Below are 23,152 nucleotides of genomic sequence, written 5' to 3'. Positions count from 1 at the left end.
CGTACCCAACCCAAAGTGGAGTTAACCCGAACTTGACCCGATACTGAGTTGACCCGACCTAAATTGACCCGATACCCGAATTGACTTGACTCGAAGTGACCCAATATTAACTTGAATCGATTGACCCGACCCGATCTTAACCAGAATCGATTGACCCAAAGAGACCTAAACTATACCCGAAATGACCCAAATTTAAAATTAACAAATACTCAAAATAACCTAATTAACTAATTTAGGGCTTAATTACCTTACCCTAATAAACACTTATCAGAACTTGTTATTATTATTATTATTATTACAACTACTACTACTATTACTCTTCTTTTTGTAAGTGTTACCTTTAAATTCTTTTACACTTTTTACATATGGTGTAATCTCTTCACGTTATTGGGCCTGCACTTATCAGAATATATTAGACCTTATTGAACTTATAGACCTAATTGAACTTATTACAACTTATTGAATCTTATTATTAGACTTGATTAGAACTTATTAGATCTTGTTTTGACTTATTGGAACTTATTGGAACTTATTGACCTTATTGAACTTGGGTTTTCTGTGGTTGCGTGGGGGAATAGGAAGGGGTTCGGTGGTTTTCGGTGGGGTTCGGCGGTTTTCGGATGGGTTTCGGTGGTTTTTAGTGGGGTTTGGGAGGGAGATGGTGGTTTTCGGTGGGTGCTAGGGAGGAGGTCGTGGGGCTGCGTGGGATGAAGTGGTTGGATTCTTGGGGGTTCTAAGGGAGGATTTTTTTTTTTAATTTTTTGATTTTATTTTTGTAAACTTTGATTTTTTTGGGACAAATTAAGTGTTGACACGTGTCTAATAACCTGGTATAACAGGTGATTGACTTTCGTTGACCAGTTTTGGCCTGATAAAAGAAAATGCCCCCCAAAGTTGGGATTATTTAAAAATAATGAATTGTTGGGATTAATGAAAGTAAATCGCCAAAAGTTGGGATTAAATTACAAATTTTCCTAATAACAATCTATGTGTCAATAATACTCGAAGATTGACCCCACATTTGGACAATTTGAGCTTGATGCCTTGACCCAAATTTCTCGATCCAAATATGACCTGACCATAAATTAACTCGACAACTATACTCGAAGATTGACCCGACATTTGGACCGAAGATTGACCCGATCCGAAATGACCCAACTTGAACCCGACCCGAAGTGTGATCCGATACCCGATCCGACCCGAATAACCATTGACCCGAAACCCAAATTGACCCGACTCGTACCCGACCCGAAATTAATTGATCCGAAACTGACCCGACCCGTACCCGACCCAAATGACCCTTTTGTCATGTCTAGTCACATATTAATGTCACAATTCATATCCAATTTGAACGGCCTACTTTTCACTAGACTAGAAATGGAGGCACAAACTCCTTAAAAAAATAAAAATAGAAAGAAAATCAAAAGTACACAAAAAGACAATTATAATTACTGCAATCAAATGCCAACTGTAAGACATTGATACTTCTTAATCATACTTGAAAAAGGCCAGCACTAAATAATCAACCATACTTTACACAGTCAAATTTTAAAAAATAAAATAAAAAAAAGAATATCAGATATTGGTGATCCAAGCAAATGAAAATCCTATACTTCGTAACAGTAACACTGTATCATTGCACGAGTGACAGACAGGTAATCAAATAATATGATTCTCTCATCTTTGCTGTTTGTGCAGCATAATATTATCTGCATAAACAACTACAACAACAAACACAAACAAACGAATAAAGCTATGACAAAACTCTTTCATCTTAAGCAAAGCATATTTCATCTCACTTATTCATACTAAAGTTTTCAGATTCTTTAACAAGTTTCAATCTTTTTACTTGGGGTTTATCTCATCTTCTATCTTTCAAGTACTTAAGTAAGTTTTTCTCTTTTGTTTGATTATTTTAGTTATTTTTTGTTCAAATCTTTTGAGTATGTTTTAGATTTTTGTTTGATTGGTTGATTTGAGGATAATTAAGGGTTGTTTAATTTTTTCTAATTTGTATGGTTTAATTGGGTTGATTGATTTTTTGTTAATTATATGTTTTAAGTATCTAAATAATCGATTATGCTGTGCATTATGGTGTATGGTTTGGGTATCGGAAAGAATTCTTGCTTTGAACCTCGAAAACGGGGAAGAGGGGATAATTTTGGGGTGAGGGTGATTGTTGTTATAAAAAAATTGATTATAAAGAGTTATGTACTACATATATTGGGTTTTGCTGATTTTTGATTTACATAAGAATTGGCATTGCAAAACGTATATAAAAAGCTACTATGATGTTTGATTTATAAGTATTAGGAATTGTATAAAAAATGGTTGTTTGATAAAAAAAAAAGATTTTAATTAGAATTGTTTAATTGGGAGAATTATTTTTTGTTGATTATCTGTTTTTAGCTACTTCAAATGCTTATACTCCACACAATCTGGCCTTTGGGTTGACTTGAAATATTATGAGTACGTTGGCGTATAATTGGCTTTGAAAAATGTGTTTTGTTGATGTCAGGTTGAATTTACATGACCTCTTAAATAAAAATCTACTACAGGTTGCTGAATGAATGTCTGAAAAGCTGATTGAGTTCGCTGGTTATGGAGAACATAGAGAGGTTACTTTGCTTAAACATTTTTCTAATTTTATCAGTTCTACTGTTGCTTGCTTTCCTTCTTTGCTGTTTCTTAATACAATTGATCAGTCCTGTCATATTGATTTTTGTTTGTTTGCTATGTTGCATAGACATAGGGTTAAGGTTTTTCCTAATGGTGATGTATATAATGGTGATAATTTGGGCATGGTTCCTCATGGAAAGGGGAAATATACATGGTCTGATGGGACGACGTATGAGGGTGATTGGGAGGAAGGAAAAATGACAGGGAAGGGACGTATTAGTTGGCCTTCAGGATCAATATATGAGGGTGAGTTCTCTGGTGGTTATCTTCATGGTCAAGGAGCTTTAAAAGCTACTGATGGATCTGCTTATGATGGGGCGTGGCGGATGAATACGAAAGATGGGTTTGGAAAGAAAAATTACGCAAACTCTGATTTTTATGAAGGATCTTGGAAAAAAGGCCTTCGCCAAGGAAGTGGTAAGTATATGTGGAGTTCAGGAAATGCATACATTGGTACATGGAAATCGGGGATGATGTGTGGAAAAGGGCTTTTAAAGTGGGCGAATGGTGATATTTTTTATGGTTCTTGGTTGGATGGGTTACGGGATGGATCAGGTTTCTACCGCTTTTCTGATGGGGGTTGTTATTGTGGAACTTGGAGCAGGGGGATAAAAGACGGAAAAGGAACATTTTATCCTGCTGGAAGTAAACATGTATCTCTGAAGAAGTGGTTTAAATCAGCAGGTTATCATGGAAGTCTAAGAGGTGAGCTGTCTCACAGTGCATCCCTGGGTTTCGAAGAGAATAATAAGACATCAGGACCAAGGATTAATCGCAGTGTTTCTGAAAGAATTTCTAGTAGTAAATCAAGGAAAAGTTCAAGTCGAAATTCATCTAGGGCTTCTTTTGAAAGAGACTTCATTCTTGGCGACATTCCCACAGACTTATCATCGAAGGACAGCTCTTGTCAACTCAATAGTAAGTCTAGTGATGATCAGTATGATGAGCAGGAAGAACGTGATGTAGTCTTTGAAAGAGAATACATGCAAGGTGTCTTGCTTAGAGAGCGTTTAAGGAAAAATGACGGAAAATCTTTTAAAGTCAAGCGCAGTAAATACAATCCAAAAAAGTCCAAAAGTCGTTCTTGCATCACGATTTCCAGTGGCAACCAGAGCCACTATTTTATGCTTAATCTACAACTTGGTATCAGGTACATATTCATTAGGATGTTATCAATTTTAAACTTCTTCATGCTTTACCTGCAACTTATTTTATTGCTAGGGCTTATCCTCTTATTTGGTATCATGTAAAAGATTTACCTATGCTGATAATGTTTTTGTTACCACCGAACTCTGTTTTATTATTGCCTTTGGTCAGACTAGTTAGAATTTTTCAAGCTGTTTAATAGTTTAAACACATTCTATCAGCTTGTGTTCCTTCTGAGTATAAATATAAAAATCGATTTTTATGTATTTAAAATTTTAAAGGTGTTATTTAATGTTGAATTTGCTATGATTACTTTTTTTTTTTTTTTTTTTTTTTTTTTTTTTTTTTTTTTGTGAAACAATTTGCTATGATTACTTTAGCAGTGCTAGTTTATTTAAAATTTTCCTATTGTCCTTGGTTTTTTTGGTTCCAGCTTGCATATTATGTGCATGTTCTGGTTTTTTTTTTGTGCCATGGAATTGTCAGAAATTTCTTTGTTTGCAAAATCAGGTATACTGTTGGCAAGATAACACCAATTCCTGCCCGTGAAGTTAGATATACTGATTTTGCTGAACAAGCCAGAATTAAAATGTTTTTTCCCAAAAAGGGTTCTCAACTTACGCCTCCACATTATTCGCTGGATTTCTACTGGAAGGATTATTGCCCTATGGTATTCAGGTCTGTATTTTCCCAGAAAAGCTTCAGTTATGAATGTGTAACAATGTTTTGAAAATCAACATTGGCTTCTTCTGTCTGAAATGTGGTCATCTTGGAAGTTCTACAGTCTTCTAATCATATACTGTTTAAACTTATCATCTGGAAAATTAAGCATACCCAAGAAATTTGAACTTTTTGTTGCAAATTCGAAATTATCTCTTTATTGCTCGTTTGTGGATAAAGTTTCCAGTTGAATTCAATTATTCTGGTTTAGTAATGTACGCATGCAACTTTGCCAGAAAATGATAATATTTAATTTACTTTCACTATTTACCAAATAAAAATCATGAAAACTTTGACTAGAATATTTGATTTGGATCTTTGTATGGATTAATGAAGCTCATCTTCACTTGCGATATTAATGTTGTTGTGACCCATGTGATCTTTGGTTGCAAAAATTTGTGGTACTCATTAAGTTGTGAAGCACCAACAGGGAATTGGCTCAGCGGCACCTGTGTTTCTGGTCGTCTATGAAGAGATTTAAATTTCACAAATTCTATTTGAGTTTCCAACATGCAAGTAACTCTAGCAGGGTAGTGCCCCATTCTCTTCAACTTAAATAATGTCCGAAAAATCAATTTTAATAATTTATAAGTAAAAATGCTTTTGATCTGAAAAAACCAATGAAAATAGAGTTTTAATAAATCTCTTTGGCATCTTGATAGCATTGCTCTTTCCCTTCAACTTAAAAGGACTCTTGTTTGGAATAGGGTTGATATAGAACCTTGGTTTAACTTTGGAGGGTATGAGATCGACGTGAGCTCCTTGTTAGTGTTAAGCATGATGAAATAGTTTCTTGGGATGATTTTTAGGCACCAGAAAATAGTGATTTTAATATATACCACAGGTTTTAACTAGGACCATTTGCAACCTCTTGAATATTGACCATCTAAGAAATGTTCTGCTAGATATTGTTTGTGAAAGATTTTGTGACTAACTACTAAATTTTTCTTTGAACTGCTTTTAATAATAAGTTGTCTACTCGATGGAAATTGATAGAGTAACAATAATGGGATGGCGGGTGAAATAACACACAAAAAATTCAGGCGGATTTAACCCCTAAAGGGTTCTGTTACCACATATTCTTGTTTATGATCCTAAATTATTGCTTTCAAGTCTCGTGTTTGAGCCGGCGCCAATCCTCTTCTAATACAATCACGTACAACTCATTTTCATAGTTTGCAAATTAAACCTGCTCCTACTTGACTACATGCATTATCCTCTTATCTTGCCAAGACTTTCCGCCTAGTGATCTAGGTCAACAGCCTTTAATAATTGTGGAAACTTAATATTCTGACAAAAAAATTATCCTGACCAATTGCTGCAAAATGGATGCTTTCAACAACATGCAACTTTTCACTATTCCACAACCTTCTGTGTATACTGAGTGTATCTGCAAGTAGCAATTTGGCAAAATATTGAATCTAGAGGTTAAAAATTTCAAAATCTAAACTATCTTTTGGGACCGTTTTATGCATGGGTTGTGGAACAGTTATTATATGATAAAAACATTCAAATTACTTGAATAACTTCCATTGTTTTTCGGCATCTTGTTACATTTTATTATTTTGTTTCATTTCAAGGGGGTGTTTGGTTAGGACAATGGAAAAGAAGTGGAAAGGAAACAAATAAGAAGGGGGAAAGGAATCATGTAACTATTACCTTTTCATTTGTTTTGTTTGACTATGGAAAGGAATCCCTTTTTGTTTGAGGAGGGTAAGTGTATTTGTTACCTTACCTTTTCATTTGTTTTGTTTGACTATGGAAAGGAATCCCTTTTTGTTTGGTTAAGGAATCCCTTTTTGTTTGAGGAGGGTAAGTGTATTTGTGGTAACAAGTGGGTGGAATACCATACCTTTAGGTAATTGATTCCTTAAAAAAATAAAAAGGGTAAAGGTTAAAAATAAAAGGGTAAAGGTAATAATTACCAAATCTCTTAACCAAACATGCGATAATGGTAATGATTTAACCAAATCCGTTTCCAATCTAGAAAATACACTAACCAAACATGCTCTTAATGTCTTTGTTTGTAACTGAAACTTGATCTTACTTAAAGAGTTTCTCTCTTTTTTTTTTTTTTAACAAAACATAAAGAGCTTTTGTAAAAGAATATCTTATACAAAAAAAAAAAAAAAATGGTTAGCAAAGTGCCAATCATTGAATTAAATTGTCTAATTGCATGGTGATTAAATAATACTTCATATCAAATTATTGATGACAAAAACTATGTTATAATTTTACATATGTACATCAATATATATGACATTTCGAAGTTTTTCTTCACAAATCTATTCTCTTGACTCTTGTACACATAATATCTTACAAATGATTCACTATGATATGCAAGCATTGTCGTATAATGAAATAAATTTCTAGATTCTTACGCCACATGCTTCCTCTTTCTTGTCGTTCATGTCTTCCTTTTTTGCCGCTTCAATTTCTCTCCTTATCAATCGTCATCTTCATCGTTGCAGCAATCTTAGACATATTTTTTCGATCAATTTTTTTTTTTTTGTTTTTGGAGTTTAGGTGATATGGAAGAAGGCATATGACAAGGTGCTAAGAGAGGTACTTTGGTGGGCAATGTTGAAGAAAGGTATCCCACGAAGGTACATGGATCTGGTTAAGATTATGTATCGAGATGTGTCAACAAATGTGAGGACATATGGAAGACTGAAAAAAGATTTCCCTATTATGATTGGATTGCATCAAGGGTCTGCATTAAGCCCTTTTATTTTTGCAACAGTTCTTGATAAAGTAACTAGACCAATTCAAGATGAAATTCTATGGTGTATATTGTTTGCGCATGATATCGTTTTGGTGGATGAAATTAAAGATGGGGTTAATATCAAGTTGGAGAAAGGTTGGAATCTAGAGGGTTTAAGCTAAGTTGGAGTAAGACTTAATATTTGGTATGTTGGTTTGGTACTCAGTGGAGGACAAGCGATGAAGTGGTAAGATTTGATGGAAAAGAATTGACCATAGTGAATATTTAAGGTATCTTATATCGATCATCCAGATTGATCAAGACGCGGCCCACAGGATTAAGTTGGGGTGGCTTAAATGGAGAGCGGCCATAGGAGTGTTATGTTACCAAAGCATTCCCTTACAGTTGAACGGAATATTTTACAAGATTGCCATAAGACCAATGTTGCTCTATGATACAGAATGTTGGGTTTCTAAGAAGGAGCACATTAAAAAAATGGAGGTCACAGGAATGCGCATGTTATGGTGGATGTGTGGGAATAATCTAAGGGATAGAATCAAGAATGAGGTTATTCACAAGAAAGCAGGTGAGGCATTGCAGACAAACTTAGGAAAATCGTTTGCATTGGATTGGGCATGTAAGACGGAGACCCGAGGGTGTAACGGTATGAAAAGCTGAAGAGTGGGACCATGGAGTGGTTAAACGAGAGAGAGGGAGACCGAAAATGACTTGGTTGGAAGGAGTTTAGAATGATGTGAAGTATATGGACTTGCATGAGGATGATGTTTTAGATCGTAAGGGTTGGAGGAGGAAGATTTTAGTGGATGACCACACGGAATAATCAAGTTTTGTTCATGTAGCCGACCCCACTTATCGGATTAAGGTTTTGATTGATTGATTTATTGAAGGTGATATAAAAGAAGCTGTATTAGGAGTTTATGTTAGCCTGTTAGGAAAAGGATTAGGGGTAGATGATAAGAGATCAATGAATAAATGTCTAATTCAATTAAATTGAAATGGAAATTGAAATTGAAAGATGGAGGGTGCAGAAGAAGGATTATGATTAAGAGAATTAAATTTGTTGAATTAAAGTGAAAGTTACATTAAGTGAAGAGCTGTTGAAAGATTGGGAGGAGAGAGCTAAAGGGGCAAGAAGTGAAAAGGATTAATTTAAAAGGAGAGGACAACATGTAGCGGAGATGTTTGTATTTTTTATATACTTACTGTAGATTAAGCCCCACTTATGGAATTAAGACTTTGATTGATTGATTGAGTGTAGATTAAGGTACCATCCTTGGCATTTTCCTTAACTATCCCATAAACTGGTTAAAGAAAAATGTATTTAAGTCTATTAGGGCTTAGTGGCAATAACTCAAGTGATGGTCATGCACAGATCATATTTGTCTGAAGACTGGCCAGCTTCTTGCCTTATATGAGGCTGCTGCTGAAGCTTGTTTCACAAGTTTTACATTGACTTTACTTTGACAAAATTAGGTTTCTTAGTTTCTATTTGGATTTACTTTCTGATATTGCTATTCTAGCCTTGTGTTTCAATTTTCTGCCTTTTTTTTTTGCAGTTTCAAAACTTTCAAAATGACATACTCTACATCTGTTTACAGGAACTTGAGAGAAATGTTTAAGTTAAATGCTGCAGACTACATGATGTCCATCTGTGGTGATGATGGTTTGAGAGAGATTTCTTCACCAGGGAAAAGCGGCAGCTTGTTTTACCTGTCGCATGATGATAGATTTGTGATTAAAACTTTGCGGAAATCTGAGTTGAAGGTAAAGATTTCATTTGACTCTTCCTCAGTGTTCCTATAACTTTAAAATGATCCTGATATTTTGATCTGATCTTTAGGTTTTCCTCAGAATGCTTCCAAGCTATTACAGTCATGTACAAATGCATGAGAATACTCTTATTACAAAATTCTTTGGGCTTCATCGCATAAAACTAAAATGCGGAAGGAAGGTATTTCATTCCAAATTGCTTAATTATGGCTTTAAGTTTGTAAGATTAATTGCACTACATTTGCAATTTCACAATAATGTAAGTTAGCAACTGCAAAGGGAAGGAGAGAAATTAAGCTGACCTGATCGGCTAGAAATCTCTGTGTATTTTCTCACTCAATCCTCGTCACTTCCTGGACAGACCTTATAACAGGGGCTTTTGATTATATTTCTGGGAAAAGTGAAATACAAGGAATGTTAAAGATTTTTCACTATCAAGAAATAAATTCTTTTCCAATACACTTTCTCTTTCTAGAATTCACAATAACCTGCCCCTTCTCTATTTAACCCCTCTACCTAACTACATCCTGACAGTAACAAACTAATTATTCTTTTTCTGAGATGCCCCTTACATCATTTGTAAGAACTTCTTAACGGTATGATATTAATGTCTTTCTTCCTTCTAGTATATATGTCTGTAAGTGTGGTGGATTGGGCTGATTCATTGCATGTTGCTGCTAGATTAACTGCAGCCTCACTTTTTCTAGCTCTCACTAAAGTGTCTTTCTTTATTCTCACCTATCAGACCAATGACAGATTTATTCAGGGGTCTACTCTGTCAATCTGAATTTTTGGCTAGCTAATGATGATTAGCATGTTTTGAACGGGTTTGCGGTGGAGAAAATAGAAGATAACATATGGATACTGTGACTAGAAGGCCATTATTATTGGGTTACTGTTAGAATTTCAATTCAAAGTGAGTTATGTTATTCTTGAGAGTAATCGTTTGGTAATAATAGAAAAGCTCAAAATAAGGTCAATTGATTCTTCCTATCTGTTTGTTTCTCTACACAAAGTGCTAGATTTTTCTATTATATTTTATGCAATTGTTTTTTCTCATGTGTTTATTTAATCCAATATGGAGCATTTAATGGCTCATCTCAAACCAGATAGAATACTATACTAGGGTATTGGACTGTTGGTTGAGAAATGTCTATTTAGCATGATGGATGTAATTGTTTCTGACTTTACTTTTACTTGAAACTTAATTGCTAGTTGGTTTCGTAAAACGAATAGACAACATACTACTCGTAGGAGTCATGTTTACTATACGAGGTTTCTATTGCTTCAGTATTTTTTCATTTCACTCACAGGTACGGTTCGTGGTCATGGGGAATATGTTCTACACTGAGTTACGAATTCATCGTCGTTATGACTTGAAGGGTTCATCTTATGGAAGGTCTACAAATAAAGAGACAATGAACCAAAATTCTACCTTGAAAGATCTTGACCTGAAATATGAATTTTACATGGATCGATCATTGCGTGATGCCCTATTTGAGTAAGCTTCTATCATTGTAGAGCATGCTTCAACTTTTATCAATAGATTATGTATCCCATTTGGGACGTTTGTTCTGCTATATTAATTGGGTTTATTTTTATTTTTTATTTTTTAGTTTTATTTTGGTATCTAGTTAACAATGAAAAACATTAGTAGCATCTTTCCTTGTTTTTCCATATTTTTTTTGACATGGCAAATCATTCAATTTGATTATAATTGATTGAAAAATGAAACTGATCTTGGAAACTATGGATTGATTATTATGGTTAGCTTGATTAAATTTATAATTCAGCTTATACTTTAATCGATGTTAAGATAATTTGGTGGTTAGAATTTTGTCATCTTTCTTCCTTGTGGTAGCTTGACAGCAAATGAGGTAGTTGCCAACGTTCTTCAAGGGAAAATTGAGTAACGTGTACAAATTGGTTATTAGATCTTATTATTTTTGCAATCGGAGACGGCTGCTTTCCTTTGGCATGGACTTTTTGACATGTATGGGGCTCCCCCCTTCCTTACTACTTTTTATGGGAGGTGAACCACTTTTTAATTTCTATTTTTTTTTTGGTTATGGACGGACCGCGCGCTCGCGCGCGGGGGGGTGGGGTGGGGGGGGGGTGGAAGTAAGATTTTGATTTCTGATCTTTCCTTGCTTCCCTTCCACTTTGTTACTGGAACCACATCATATAGGCAGGTTGACCGTTAAATACGCACATATATACTTGTGCAATTTCATGTAGATGATAATGAATCTTATGTAAGGTTTAAGCCTATTTTTAGTATTTTCAATTGTCTCTAATAGTTATGCTATAATTATGTGCTATTACATATAGGGGGCATTTAAGAGGCATTATGGAATTGAAATGAACACTCTTAATTCCCCCTGTTTGGACTTTTTTTTTTCATTCTAGTTACTCTATTGTTTTCCCCACTTTCCTCTACAATAATTCCCCCAAGGGTTTCATCTAAGGGAGTAATCTTTCTACTTTGACTACCACCAACCTCGGCTTCCCCACTACCAATACTACCTGCACTGTCAATCCTGATCACCCCACCATCCATCCCACCTGGACTGCCACACACTGCTGACATTCCCACTGCTTAGCCGCACCAAGCCTCCCAGAAAACTCACCCACCCACTTAAAAAATGTATACCACCAATAAAAACCACCCTAAACAGCAGGCTCGTCTCAATCTCAATGGAGGCCCTGTGCTACAATGAAAAAGTGGGCCTTGATCTATAAATGAAATAAAATTATATGTAATTACATTTTATTTTAGGAAATTTTGTCAAAAACTATCTACTAAAAATACTTTTTTTTTGGTGAAAAACCACCCACAATAAAAAAAAATGTTGTAAAAAACCACCCTAACTAAAAAAAATGTTGCAAAAAGCCACCAAATGCCAGATTCAGGTTGTTGACCATATTTGACGGCGTTGACCGTCCTCCCTTGGTGTTGACCACCCGCCCCATCCCCTTAAAAACCCCTAGAATTCACCCGAAAACGTCCGGCTGCCCTTCTCCCTCCCACCCCCCTTGAAAACCCTTAAAATTCACTCAAAAACAATGAATAACCCCATACCACCATCGAAAAATTTGGTCGGACTAATTTTCGAGGTGGAGAGGGAGTGAATATTAGGGGTTTTCAAGGGGGAGTGAATGTTAGGGGTTTTCGAGGGGTTGGGAGAGGGGCAGCTAGACTGTTCCGGTGAATTCTAGGGGTGGGGAGTGTAGTCAACGTCGGGGGAAGACGGTCAACGACCTGTTTCTAGCAGTTGGTGGCTTTTTGCAACAATTTTTTTTAGTTTGGGTGGTGTTTTACAACATTTTTTTACTGTGGGTGGTTTTTCACAAAAAAGTGTTTTTAGCGGGTGGTTTTTGACAAAATTTCCTTTATTTTATGTAATGTGTTTTTAGGAACGTAATTACATTTAGTTTGTGAGTACAAAGAACGTTAATAATTGATTACTAGGCCCTAAATTTATTTTTCACTTATAAAAATATAAATAGTAAATAACTGAATTTTACATAAAATGTTAATCTTGAATAAAAAAAATCTTAATAAGAAATATAATACTGGTATCTTTAGAAGGAAACAAAAAACACAAAGAATCCTAGAATCGAACCCTTGGCTATAAAAAGCCTAAACACTACATTTACTTTTGTAAACCACTAGGCCACAGCTAAAACATGTCATATAACTACAATACTCATCACTGGCAGAGCTATGAAGGTACAAAGGGTAGCAAATGCTACCCCTATTTTTTTTCTTTTTTTTTCTTTTTAATTAATAATATTTAATTTTTGTGTTTTCTAATTAGTTACACTATAAATAATTTTTTATATTTAACTTATATGATTAATGGAAGTTGGTTTAGTGGTTATTTGGAATTCCGTTTAACTCATCCTTTTTTATTTGGAAGTCATAAATTCAAGACATACTGCTCCCTTATTTTACAGCTTTTATTTTATCAATAATCAAAAACTATATTTCCATTATATGACTAGGAGCTTTTACCAACTAGTGTAATTATATTTCGAAGGATTAATCCATTTTCTTTTTTGACAATAAAATTTCTTATATAAATACTGTTAAAAAACATTAATTTTACAGTACCGTCGTAGCAAGTAATATCAAGTGTTTATTAAGAGTGGGTTTTGTGATAATTGTTGAGAGAAAATTACTCTTCAATTCTAAAACTTTTTGGAGGGAGAGATTGTCTATCACTCTGTAATATTTGTTTCATTAGTTAGTCAATGGTTGGTGTTACCCTAACTGAAAATTCTGAATCCACCACCAACACTCATTATCTATAAAGTATTAATTTGGAGGCCCCAATGTCTTGGAGGCCTTGTTCCATGTCTCATGTTGGACACGGTGATAGCCAGGCCTACTAAACACCTATTAAAACTCCGAGGAAGAGAGAAGCACCTCTAAAACATATCCACCAGCACAAAAATATTCATCTAAATTTTACTGTAGATAATATTCATCTAAAATTCATTTAAGTTACTATAGAATTCCACTCTGTTTATTGGCTTTTATACAACTCCTATTGATCCTTAACGGTTGACAAAGCAAGCCATTTGTTTTAGAGGAAAGTGATGTATATGTACAAGCATTAGACTCATTGCGGTTTTCGCTATGTTTGCCTGAGTTTGTCTTGTTATTGTGCGCAAGTGAGCCTTTATATTGCATGTGAAATTTTTTATTTAGTATGCGGCAGTTTAAATTTTAGTTTATTTGACGTAGTTTGGTTTCAGGTCTATATCAAATGGAAGGGGATGTTTCTATCTCACTATCAGTGTTTAGTCCAAATTTCTATTATTTTTCTTTTCTTCTTTATATGTTACCCAAAACGCTTAAATCCTGAATTTATACAACTGCGGCTTGTTCACCACCATCATCAATCAAACATTCCCCATTGCTAACATTGCTCTATCTTGCCTCACCTCACTCTATCTCTCCCTCGCTAGAATTCACATAACTATATGTGTTTTGCCTCAAAGACCGCCTCCCACCCAATCCACTCCTATCGTGTCAGCTAAAATCATCTCTCCTTGATTCACCAAAGCTCTCTTTTTCTAAGCCTAGTTACCCAAAACCATCCTCCGTATTCCACTAAAACTTCCTTTCTCTAAGCTTAGAGAGTAATATGGTGATGGCCAGTGGTGGTAATGTCGGGAGATAGAAGGTGTTGAGGTCCTATCATCTTTTCGGTGATCAAAATTTTGAATTGTTGTTTGCGGAGTTGGGTAGGGGAGTGGAAAATGATTCTTTATTAATCAATCAGAGCATATTTTTACATTGATATTTTAACACTGCCTCTCTAATGGTTTTGATATAGTTTTTAGGTGGATATTGACTGTAATTGTAATTAGGATTACCTGTTTCCCATATACCACGCACACACACAAACATTGCTTTCTGAGTAACAATTTCTTGGAAGCTATAAACTCTTCGGATGCACCTGGTATACTTTAAGAAATGGACCCTTCATTGTAGCTGTTGAAAACAAGTGAGGTGAATAATTTTATTGAGAAGTGTTATGTCATTGATAAGAAAGATTTGGAATGGACTTAGAATTTAAAGCAACATGTGAAAGTATAAAGGGAATTAGGATACGACTGTGTTCCTCCTTTCTAGTTAGTTTTATCCTAGTAAAGCAAAAATAGTTTCCCATTTGATAAAATGTTTACTACTAGATTATTTCAAATAACTTATTGTAAATTCATATTATTTAGCCTATGTTTTCCAACCAGACATATGAAAACCAAGGTAATCATGGCTGTAAACTAGCGCACATGGTAAATATTTCTGAACTGATTACTAAATCAAATAGGCTGCCCCTTTGTGCCTATCCTAGTTCTGTGGCAATTGTATTAACCCAATAAGTTTATTTCCATAAAAAATTGGAAATGCCAAACTGTGTTTGGGTTATAAAGTCATTTCTTGTGTCTTTTGTTTTGGTTGGGTGTTTTGTCAGTTTTCATCAATAGTCAGTACATATACTCATTTTTTTGATGTACACATTTAGTGTTGACTCTTTTTTCAAGGAAAATTGAGTGGGTGTAAGAAATAGTAAATAAAGTAAAAAATAGAAGGTAAAAAGATGGGCAATTGTAAGAAAAAGAGAAAGGGGGTAGGTTTGAAAGGTGTGACTATGTAAGTATTAGGGGGTATAATATTAATATTTACTTACCCAAAATAATATATCGTAGATTAGTAGAAATGGGTATATCAAATAAAAACACCTCAAAAACAGAGTATAGGTGCATAATTCGGAAACGGAGGGAGCATGTTTTAAGATTGTTAGATAATTGTTCTATAGTGTGTAATTGTGGACCACTTCAGACACATTAAATTTATGGATTAATGGCTCTACATTGAGATGAACTTGAAGCCTTGTTGTATACTATGAACAATCTTAGAGATAGGGACTACCAACGATTCAACGAAGCTAGATCAGATATTTGCTTCTATGGTGAAATATAACTTGGCAGTTTTCTCAGCCATGGGGGGAATAATGTACTGGTTTGAACTACATATTTGCTTGTTCTTAAGTTGTGGCTTGTAGCTAATCTCTCGTAGACTGTTTGAAACTGTTTAAATTAGGTGGATTAGTCACAAGCTGGTTTATATTATACGCAGGTTTTTATATTGAGTTTTGGGAAGAATATAAGCATAATCAATTTTGTGATTATCTGATTAAAATTGTAGATTCATCCAAGCTGGCCATTTGGCTCATGCTAATGGAGTTTTCCAATCTTCGTTTTTGCTTACATTACATGTGATTTGTTTCTTATCTTGATATACATTGTTGGTATCGTGCCCTCCTCTTTGTATCACCTTTAGTTTATCCTCAATGAAAGTATATTTTATCTTATATTCCATTCCTCTAATACGCTAATATTGCAACATGGGGATATTGCACAGATTTTAAGATGAGAAGAGAGATATAGGGACATAAAAAAAAAAGTGACCTGTGTGATGAGGAGAAAGATAGAGAGAAGCCATGTGGAAAGAAGGAAATGTTGGAATATTTGTGAAACTTGCTAAAATGATAATTGTTGCAATATTAGGGGAACGGAGGAAGTATATTGAATTGTTTCTCTAAATTCGTGTTTACTACGACACTGATTATCGATATACTCCATGTTAGATATTTGTGAATGGATTGATGAGAATGAATATTCTGGTATGTCAGTCCATTGTTTGAGTATGGTGCAGAATACTTATTTATTTAAGTTGATAAAATTTTATCTTTATGTTTGACTGTACGGAAATGTTATCTACCAGTTGAACTTGAAACCACACCCTTGAACAAATTTATCCTTTCCTTTTTGCAGACAAATCGAGTTAGATTGCAGGTTTCTAGAATCTCAAAACATAATTGACTATAGTCTTCTGTTGGGGTTGCATTTCCGAGCACCTGAGCATCTAAAGTCTTTCTTGGAATTACATGAACCTTTATATGATGCTGAGAATAAACCTGCTGCTGATGGTATGCTACATTATTTTAATTGTACATGTCTTTGGCTTCCTTGTAGGTTCTTTTTGCATGGAATATTATAATAATTTGTTAAGCTATTTGTCTTTCATATTTGGTAAAAAAAATCGTTACTTTATATCTACCATCAAAACTCGGCTCAAGTTGGCTCAACTCAAGATGTAAACGAGTAGGGGTGTTCGCGGTGCGGTTTGGTGCGGTTTGAATCCTAAACCGCACCAAACCGCAAAAGTGCGGTTTGTAATTTTTTCAAACCGCACCAAAGCGCGCCGCAAAATGCGGTTTGGTGCGGTGCGGTTTAACCATACTTTATTAAAATTATAATTTTTCTTTTTAAAATATAACTTTTATTTTATTTTATAATTATTAGTTTATAGTTTAAATATTAAACTCTTTTTTTTTTAACCTTTAATAAACTAATAGTCAAAGATTAGCTCATATATTTTAATTCTTTTATATATTTTTAATAATAATATAGTATAAAAACCGCAAACCGCATTAAAGTGCGGTTTAATGCGGTTTACGGTGCGGTTTGGTTTAAATATATTTGGAAACCGCACCAAACCGCAAACCGCGGTTTGGTCATTTTCTAAAACCACACCGCAATTTTCAAACTGCAAAGCACACCAAACCGCAAAAGTGCGGTTTGGTTTGTGGTTTGGTAGACCGCACTCTGTACAGCCCTATAAACGAGCACGAGTTGAGCAAGCTCTAACTCAACTTGATAAGCTCATGAGCAGCTCAATACTATATTTTATTAGTACATAATTTACAAATGAAGTTACCATGTTTAAGATAATTTTACATTTAAATAAGAGTTAAGTTATATTATCAAAAAATAAAGAGTAAATATTTAATAATAAATAAATAAGATAAGAAAACTATTGTATAAAGTGAACAAAAATAAAAATAAAATAAAGGCCTATAACTTTAAAAGGACCAAAACCTTAACTAGTAGATCATGAGCTACTTGACTCGACTCGAAAGTTAACGAGCTCGTGATTGACTCTGATTAGCACCCCTAGATATGACTTGTGAGCACACACTTGTCTCCAACTGGTGCTTATCCGTAACCCAATGGTGATCTACTTCTTCACTATAGTTAATTAGTCCATTGGTGTTTATAAACCACGACTTTTCTTGTTTTCTACCTTCATAGAATTATAAAGTTATTGTTCTGTTAACATAAAAGACATTGGGTGCTCCTTCAAGGTGCTTGACGACTAAAGTTGAAATTGGAACTAATAAAGTATATACTTATAATAGTTGAGGAAATATAATTCTCTAAAAATATGGAATGACTGAATTGATAACAAAACTGACACTATGCAATCCTGTATGCTAAAAATTATGAAATGTAATTTTTATTACCTCTAATTTAAACAATGATTCACAATGTTTTACCATATAATTGTTTTCTTAAAACATTCACTAATTAAATCACAAAACATTAAAATAAGTTTATATAGAATGTTCTTCTTATGTTTTGTTAAATATGGCTTTACTTTTATTTATTTTAACATTCTCTCACATAAATTCTTTTTTTTTTTTTTTTTTTGCTGCTTACTTATATGCAAGTCTGACACCATAAGCAGTTATCATTATAGGTTATCTTTCGTATGAATATTCTGATTATCCACACTTCCTTCTTCCAGCTGTTCTTGAACAAAATGATATTTTATGCTTTGTCTTTGAATTAAATGCTGGATTCTTTGCCAAGTGAAAATCATTTTGACTATCACAAAACAAAGCTTTCTTCACTTCTTTGTGTTCAAGCTCCTAACCAGTAGCATTTGCAGCCATGTTGCCTCTTTATTAGCTTGTGTATTTGCAATGTTATCATAACAAACATTAAACTAGCAACTATTCATGCATATGGTACTCGAGACATCTCCATCCTCTCTGCTTCACTACTAGGACTCATACTTGAGGATATCTTGAAATTGATAGACAAAGGAGTAGAGATTGGCTTACAATCTTCTATGTTATAGCGTTGTAAGATTTGTTCAAGTAGTTATTCTGAGAAAGCCAAATCTTCCTATTATTCTTGTCTTGATGTATTTGCATCCCTAGAATCTTGTTTTCTGGTCCTAAATCCTTCATATCAAACTCTTTACCCAACTGAGTATTTACCTCTCCGATTTGTTCAATTTGTTCACTGTTGGGGCTTGCTACCAACATATCAACATACTATTGCAAAACATTGAAATCACCATCATCAAATATCTTGCAATAATTACGAGGATCTGAGTTCACTCGATTGTATTTAACGCTTGTGATGAAGGAGTCAAAGCTGTTATACCAACATCTTGTTGCTTGCTTGAGACCCGTACATAGACTTATTCAGTCTGCAAGCAAGTTCTCTTTTCCTTTTTCTTTGAATCCTCTTGGTTGGAGTATATAAATTTCTATGATCATTATGCTTTCATAATTCCCTAAAGAAATTAATGCTTATATTTTTGACTGATGTATATATTATGATTCTCATGCCATTTATTATCATAAGAATATATTGTATGATTGGTTGATGAACTATGGCTAAGATCTTTATAAATCTCAATATATATCTTTGATCCATTTTCGATTATTTAATATCAATACTCAATTATTTATGCACTATTGTGTGACTATTTCATTTACGACTGAATGCTTAGGGAGTAATATTACCTGGCACATTTATCACGACAACTTTGAATCTTTTAAAATATTATTATTATTATTATTGTTATTGTTATTGTTATTGTTATTGTTATTGTTATTGTTATTGTTATTATTATGAAAACACGAGAACATATATTTATTATATATTAGTAAAATAATTTAAGTCAAAAGTTAGTATATGAATAGTGCACAAGTCAAATTGATGCATTTAAAAGAAATCCAGATGAAGTGTAAACAAGGTTCGGTTTAACTAAATTCCAACACCCCCCCCCCTCGCCGCTCTCTCTCCCTATCCTTGTATAATTTGTTTACATAGGTTGCTCTTAATTACAAAAGATGTTTTCTTGCCATAATGTTTCCTTATGCTCAATTTCTCAGGTATGACCTCAATAGCAGGGTTATCAGTTCCTCCAACAGGTCTGATGTTGGTTACACATGAGCCGGGTTCAGTGAACACTGCTCCAGGTCCTCATATAAGAGGAAGTACATTGAGGGCGTACTCTGTCGGTGATAAGGAAGTTGATCTACTCCTCCCTGGAACTGGAAGGTAGGTAATTGGCCTTGTTATTGCAACTAGTATAAAGACTGTACCATTGAAGTTCTATTACTATAGTTTGACAGCATCTTCTCTTTGTTTTTCCAGTTATCTTTTCTAATTGGCTTAATATGAATCATCATGATCTGAAAAATTTTGAAGGCTGTTTTTTTCTTTATTCTTTTTTTTGCAAAAATGTGTACCACATCCCATCCTGAAGGAGCGATCCTATCTTCTTGGAAAATACATGCAAAATATTTTACCCTGTCACAAAATGCAATTTTCCATATTTTAGGAATTTTCTTCACTTAATGTGCCTGAATCTATCCATCTGATATCATTTTATCCAAGTCACTGAAGGATAGTTGATAGTGATTGGATATGAGCGGCATCAAATTATGTGTTTAGAACGTGGTTAGGTTTGAACTCCTTTTAGTTCATTCATCACTATATGCACCTGATGCTATGGTAAATATGGTGGGTGAGGGACTTCAAATCACACATACCACCCTAGGATATCTATGGTAAATATAGTACGTGAGGAAGAGGTTATTATTGATTGTGAACTCCTTGGTAACACTAGGAACAAGGAGTTGAGAGTTGAGGTAGTGATAACGGGGGTAATAGCCTCCACCACCACCCTAGGATATCTATTACCCCAAAGTTGAGGGAAGTAATCCACTAATCCCCCTCTCCCTTCTCATCTCACCTTACAACCATCCCTGCTCACCATCATATACTTTAGTTGACTTTTATTACCCAGATAATGCACTACCATCAATTCAAGCATGCCCCAAGGATTAAATGGATGATGAAGATGTATATCAGCGGGTTGAAGATCATGGGGTCATGAGATCAGGATAGACAACAATTCAAATGAGAATGCCAATGATTCTTTCTTTGAAGTTGAATGAAGCCTAAACCAAGTTTATGTAGGGTCTTTTATACGATAAAGTTTATGTAGGTCAAGGGATTTGTTCAGTTTCTGAACATAATAAATCCTTGTATGATAATCAATTCTCTAATCTAGGCTTGAGCTTAGGTCGTCTTATGTTTCAGATACTGCGATATTGGACATGCTGTATTTGCAGATTAGTTACTAGCATGTGCCTATCATCCAATGGCCAATTCAGATGGTGTAGAAAAAGAGAATGGGTTTTATCCCAAGTCCAGTTGTCCTGATTACCAAATTAGTGTGGCCAAAGCTCAGCGTATCATGCAAGATTTCACTACAATGTAATGTGTTCCACTGTCCTGGTAATTGGTATACCATTCTTTACAACAGCTCATTCGCCTTTTCAGTGGTATGTTTCATCCTCATAGCTTTTGGGAATTAGAGTTGAGTTTGTTGAATCCACTTTAAATATTTAAAATCAATGTTCCTAGTCGGGAAGAAAACTAGATCTGAGAGCTAGAAACCTTGAATGTGACATTAATTATGATTACTGTATTTGAAGGGAAAATGTTCTATAAATAGGATTTGATTGTAAGTTGTCTATCAGGTGACTTGGATTTTGGCAACTTAACATCTTTTGCTTTACTGATATTATGAGCCAATGGAAGAGACTAACTGCAAGGCTAATTTATGTGTTGTGGATCTTTGTTGTTTGTTTCTCCATATAATGGGTGGGGATTACCAAGAATCCAGAAAATGTGAATCCCTCTGTATGAAGTAACTAAATTCAAAAGTCATGGGTCTTCGTCATCCGGTCACCTTCCACATTTTTGGAACTTCCTTTCTTTTGTTACCTTTCACTCTCGTACCCCTTTAAATCCCTTGCCATTGAGTCACAGCAAATTTTTTTTTTTTTTTTTTCCTACTGTTATATCCCAATATAACTGAAAATTTATTGATATACTCGTACTATTTTAGTGATTTCACTTTGTTTTGCAGGCTAAGGGTACAATTGGGTGTAAACATGCCGGCTCTAGCAAATCGTAAGGTTGAAGAAAATGAGGTAGATTCAATGGAAGTCGAACTATTTGAAGTCTATGATGTTGTTCTGTATCTTGGCATGATAGATATATTGCAGGACTACAACTTGAGAAAGAAAATTGAGCATGCAAGCAAATCTTTGTTAATAGACCCAGTGTCAATCTCTGTTGTTGAACCGAAGTTGTATGCAAGACGTTTTATTGAGTTCTTGGAGAAAGTTTTTCCTGTTCTTTGAATGAGTTGAACAATGTTCTTTTTATCTTATACATCTCTGCCGCGACTGGCTATTGCGATTTAGGGCAATACAGTTGCAGATATTTATTAATGGATCTTCATGTGCAGGATTATATAGAAATGGTCATAGATTGCATATAACAGCAATATCAGTGCCTTGTGCAATTGTTCGTAAGCATCTATTAGTCATCAATTGTGGGATGTCATATTCACTTGTATCTTAATTTCTTGTTTGGGGAAAAAGTATAGGGAAGAGAGGGATGTGTTTACTTCTGTAAAGTTTATTTTTTTTTCCTTGAGAAATACTCTTGTAAATTGGTTGAACAATTGGTATTCTTAAAAAATTTGCCAAATTGGCTTCGTTTAATTACTACTTCGTATTCCGTTTTTTTTTGTTGTTTTTTTTTGTAGATTTTTTTTTTTTTTTTTTTTTTTTTTTTTTTTTTTTTTGGTGTATTCTTTAACGAAGGTTTAATTTGCATAAATTGAAATAGTTTAAGCTAATACAATACGAACTATTAGGCTGACTATTATAAGAACAAATCTATGAGCAACACTAGCTCTTTTAACATGTAAAACCAACTTAAATAAACTTGTTTTCATCGGCCCATGAAAGTTGGAGCCACTTTGTAGGTAGTACCACCTTGATTATAGGGAAGTGAAGCCTACAATACATGCTCTTCCCAATGGCCTTTTTCTATCATCGGTGAAGCTTGGATAATTAAACTTGATATAATCTCCTTGAAACTTGTGGAGCTTGAAAGACGCAAAGCAAGAAACAGAACGATAACTAGGAATTCAAATTCTTCCGTTGAAATGAACCCTTAAAATGTGGGAACAATGCTTGATTTAGGTATTTCTACCCCGCTACATTGCCCAATGAGAGCGCGATACGTGTCACCTGAAAAGGCCTCCAAGTGGACCTCCCAAGGGCTGACACGTGTCAAGCAGATTAGCCCTTAGGAATTGGCAGCCTTTAAGGCCCAATTCCCGAGGTAGCCGAAAAACGGCGCAGCCTAGGATCCTAGGTCATCAAACCCTAGGACAAGGCACACATTTCTAGGACCCTATAAATAGGGAGATTCCCCCTATTATTGGGACACCTTACAATCATTATATCATTTATTATTCTCGAAACAGAGAAAACACCTGATCTCGGAATCCGAGAAGATATTTACTTTATGCTAGTTTTTACTCCGATCCCATACTAACTTAACCGTCGGAGGCGAACCTCT

General features: G+C 34.6%; 1 protein-coding gene across 4 annotated transcripts; it reads left to right on the top strand.

Moving 5' to 3' along the window:
• Positions 1-1,390: 1,390 nt before the first annotated feature.
• LOC110737974 (phosphatidylinositol 4-phosphate 5-kinase 7-like) lies at positions 1,391-22,306 on the top strand. Of its 4 annotated transcripts, none has more exons than XM_021918328.1 (10): positions 1,391-1,655; positions 2,559-2,618; positions 2,747-3,829; positions 4,336-4,503; positions 8,869-9,034; positions 9,111-9,221; positions 10,354-10,541; positions 16,391-16,545; positions 19,591-19,759; positions 21,642-22,306. In XM_021918328.1, exons 2-10 carry the CDS (start codon positions 2,602-2,604, stop codon positions 21,916-21,918), a joined length of 2,334 nt encoding a protein of 777 aa, XP_021774020.1. In that variant the 5' UTR covers positions 1,391-1,655; positions 2,559-2,601; the 3' UTR covers positions 21,919-22,306. The 4 variants fall into 4 exon arrangements, with proteins under 4 accessions (XP_021774020.1, XP_021774019.1, XP_021774016.1 ...); XM_021918327.1 differs by having other exon boundaries at positions 2,519-2,618; XM_021918324.1 differs by lacking the exon at positions 1,391-1,655 and adding an exon at positions 1,662-1,887.
• The last annotated feature ends 846 nt before the right edge of the window (positions 22,307-23,152 follow it).

Source organism: Chenopodium quinoa, unplaced genomic scaffold (genome assembly GCF_001683475.1).
Source record: "Chenopodium quinoa cultivar QQ74 unplaced genomic scaffold, ASM168347v1, whole genome shotgun sequence".
Lineage (NCBI taxonomy): Eukaryota > Viridiplantae > Streptophyta > Magnoliopsida > Caryophyllales > Amaranthaceae > Chenopodium > Chenopodium quinoa.
This window is presented reverse-complemented; position numbering and strand designations above follow the sequence as displayed.

Coding starts and splice junctions, on each gene's coding strand:
- LOC110737974 (XM_021918328.1), top strand. Junction 4,504..8,868: donor TATTGCCCTATGGTATTCAG/GTCTGTATTTTC, acceptor ATCTGTTTACAG/GAACTTGAGAGAAATGTTTA. Junction 19,760..21,641: donor CTCCTCCCTGGAACTGGAAG/GTAGGTAATTGG, acceptor TTTGTTTTGCAG/GCTAAGGGTACAATTGGGTG.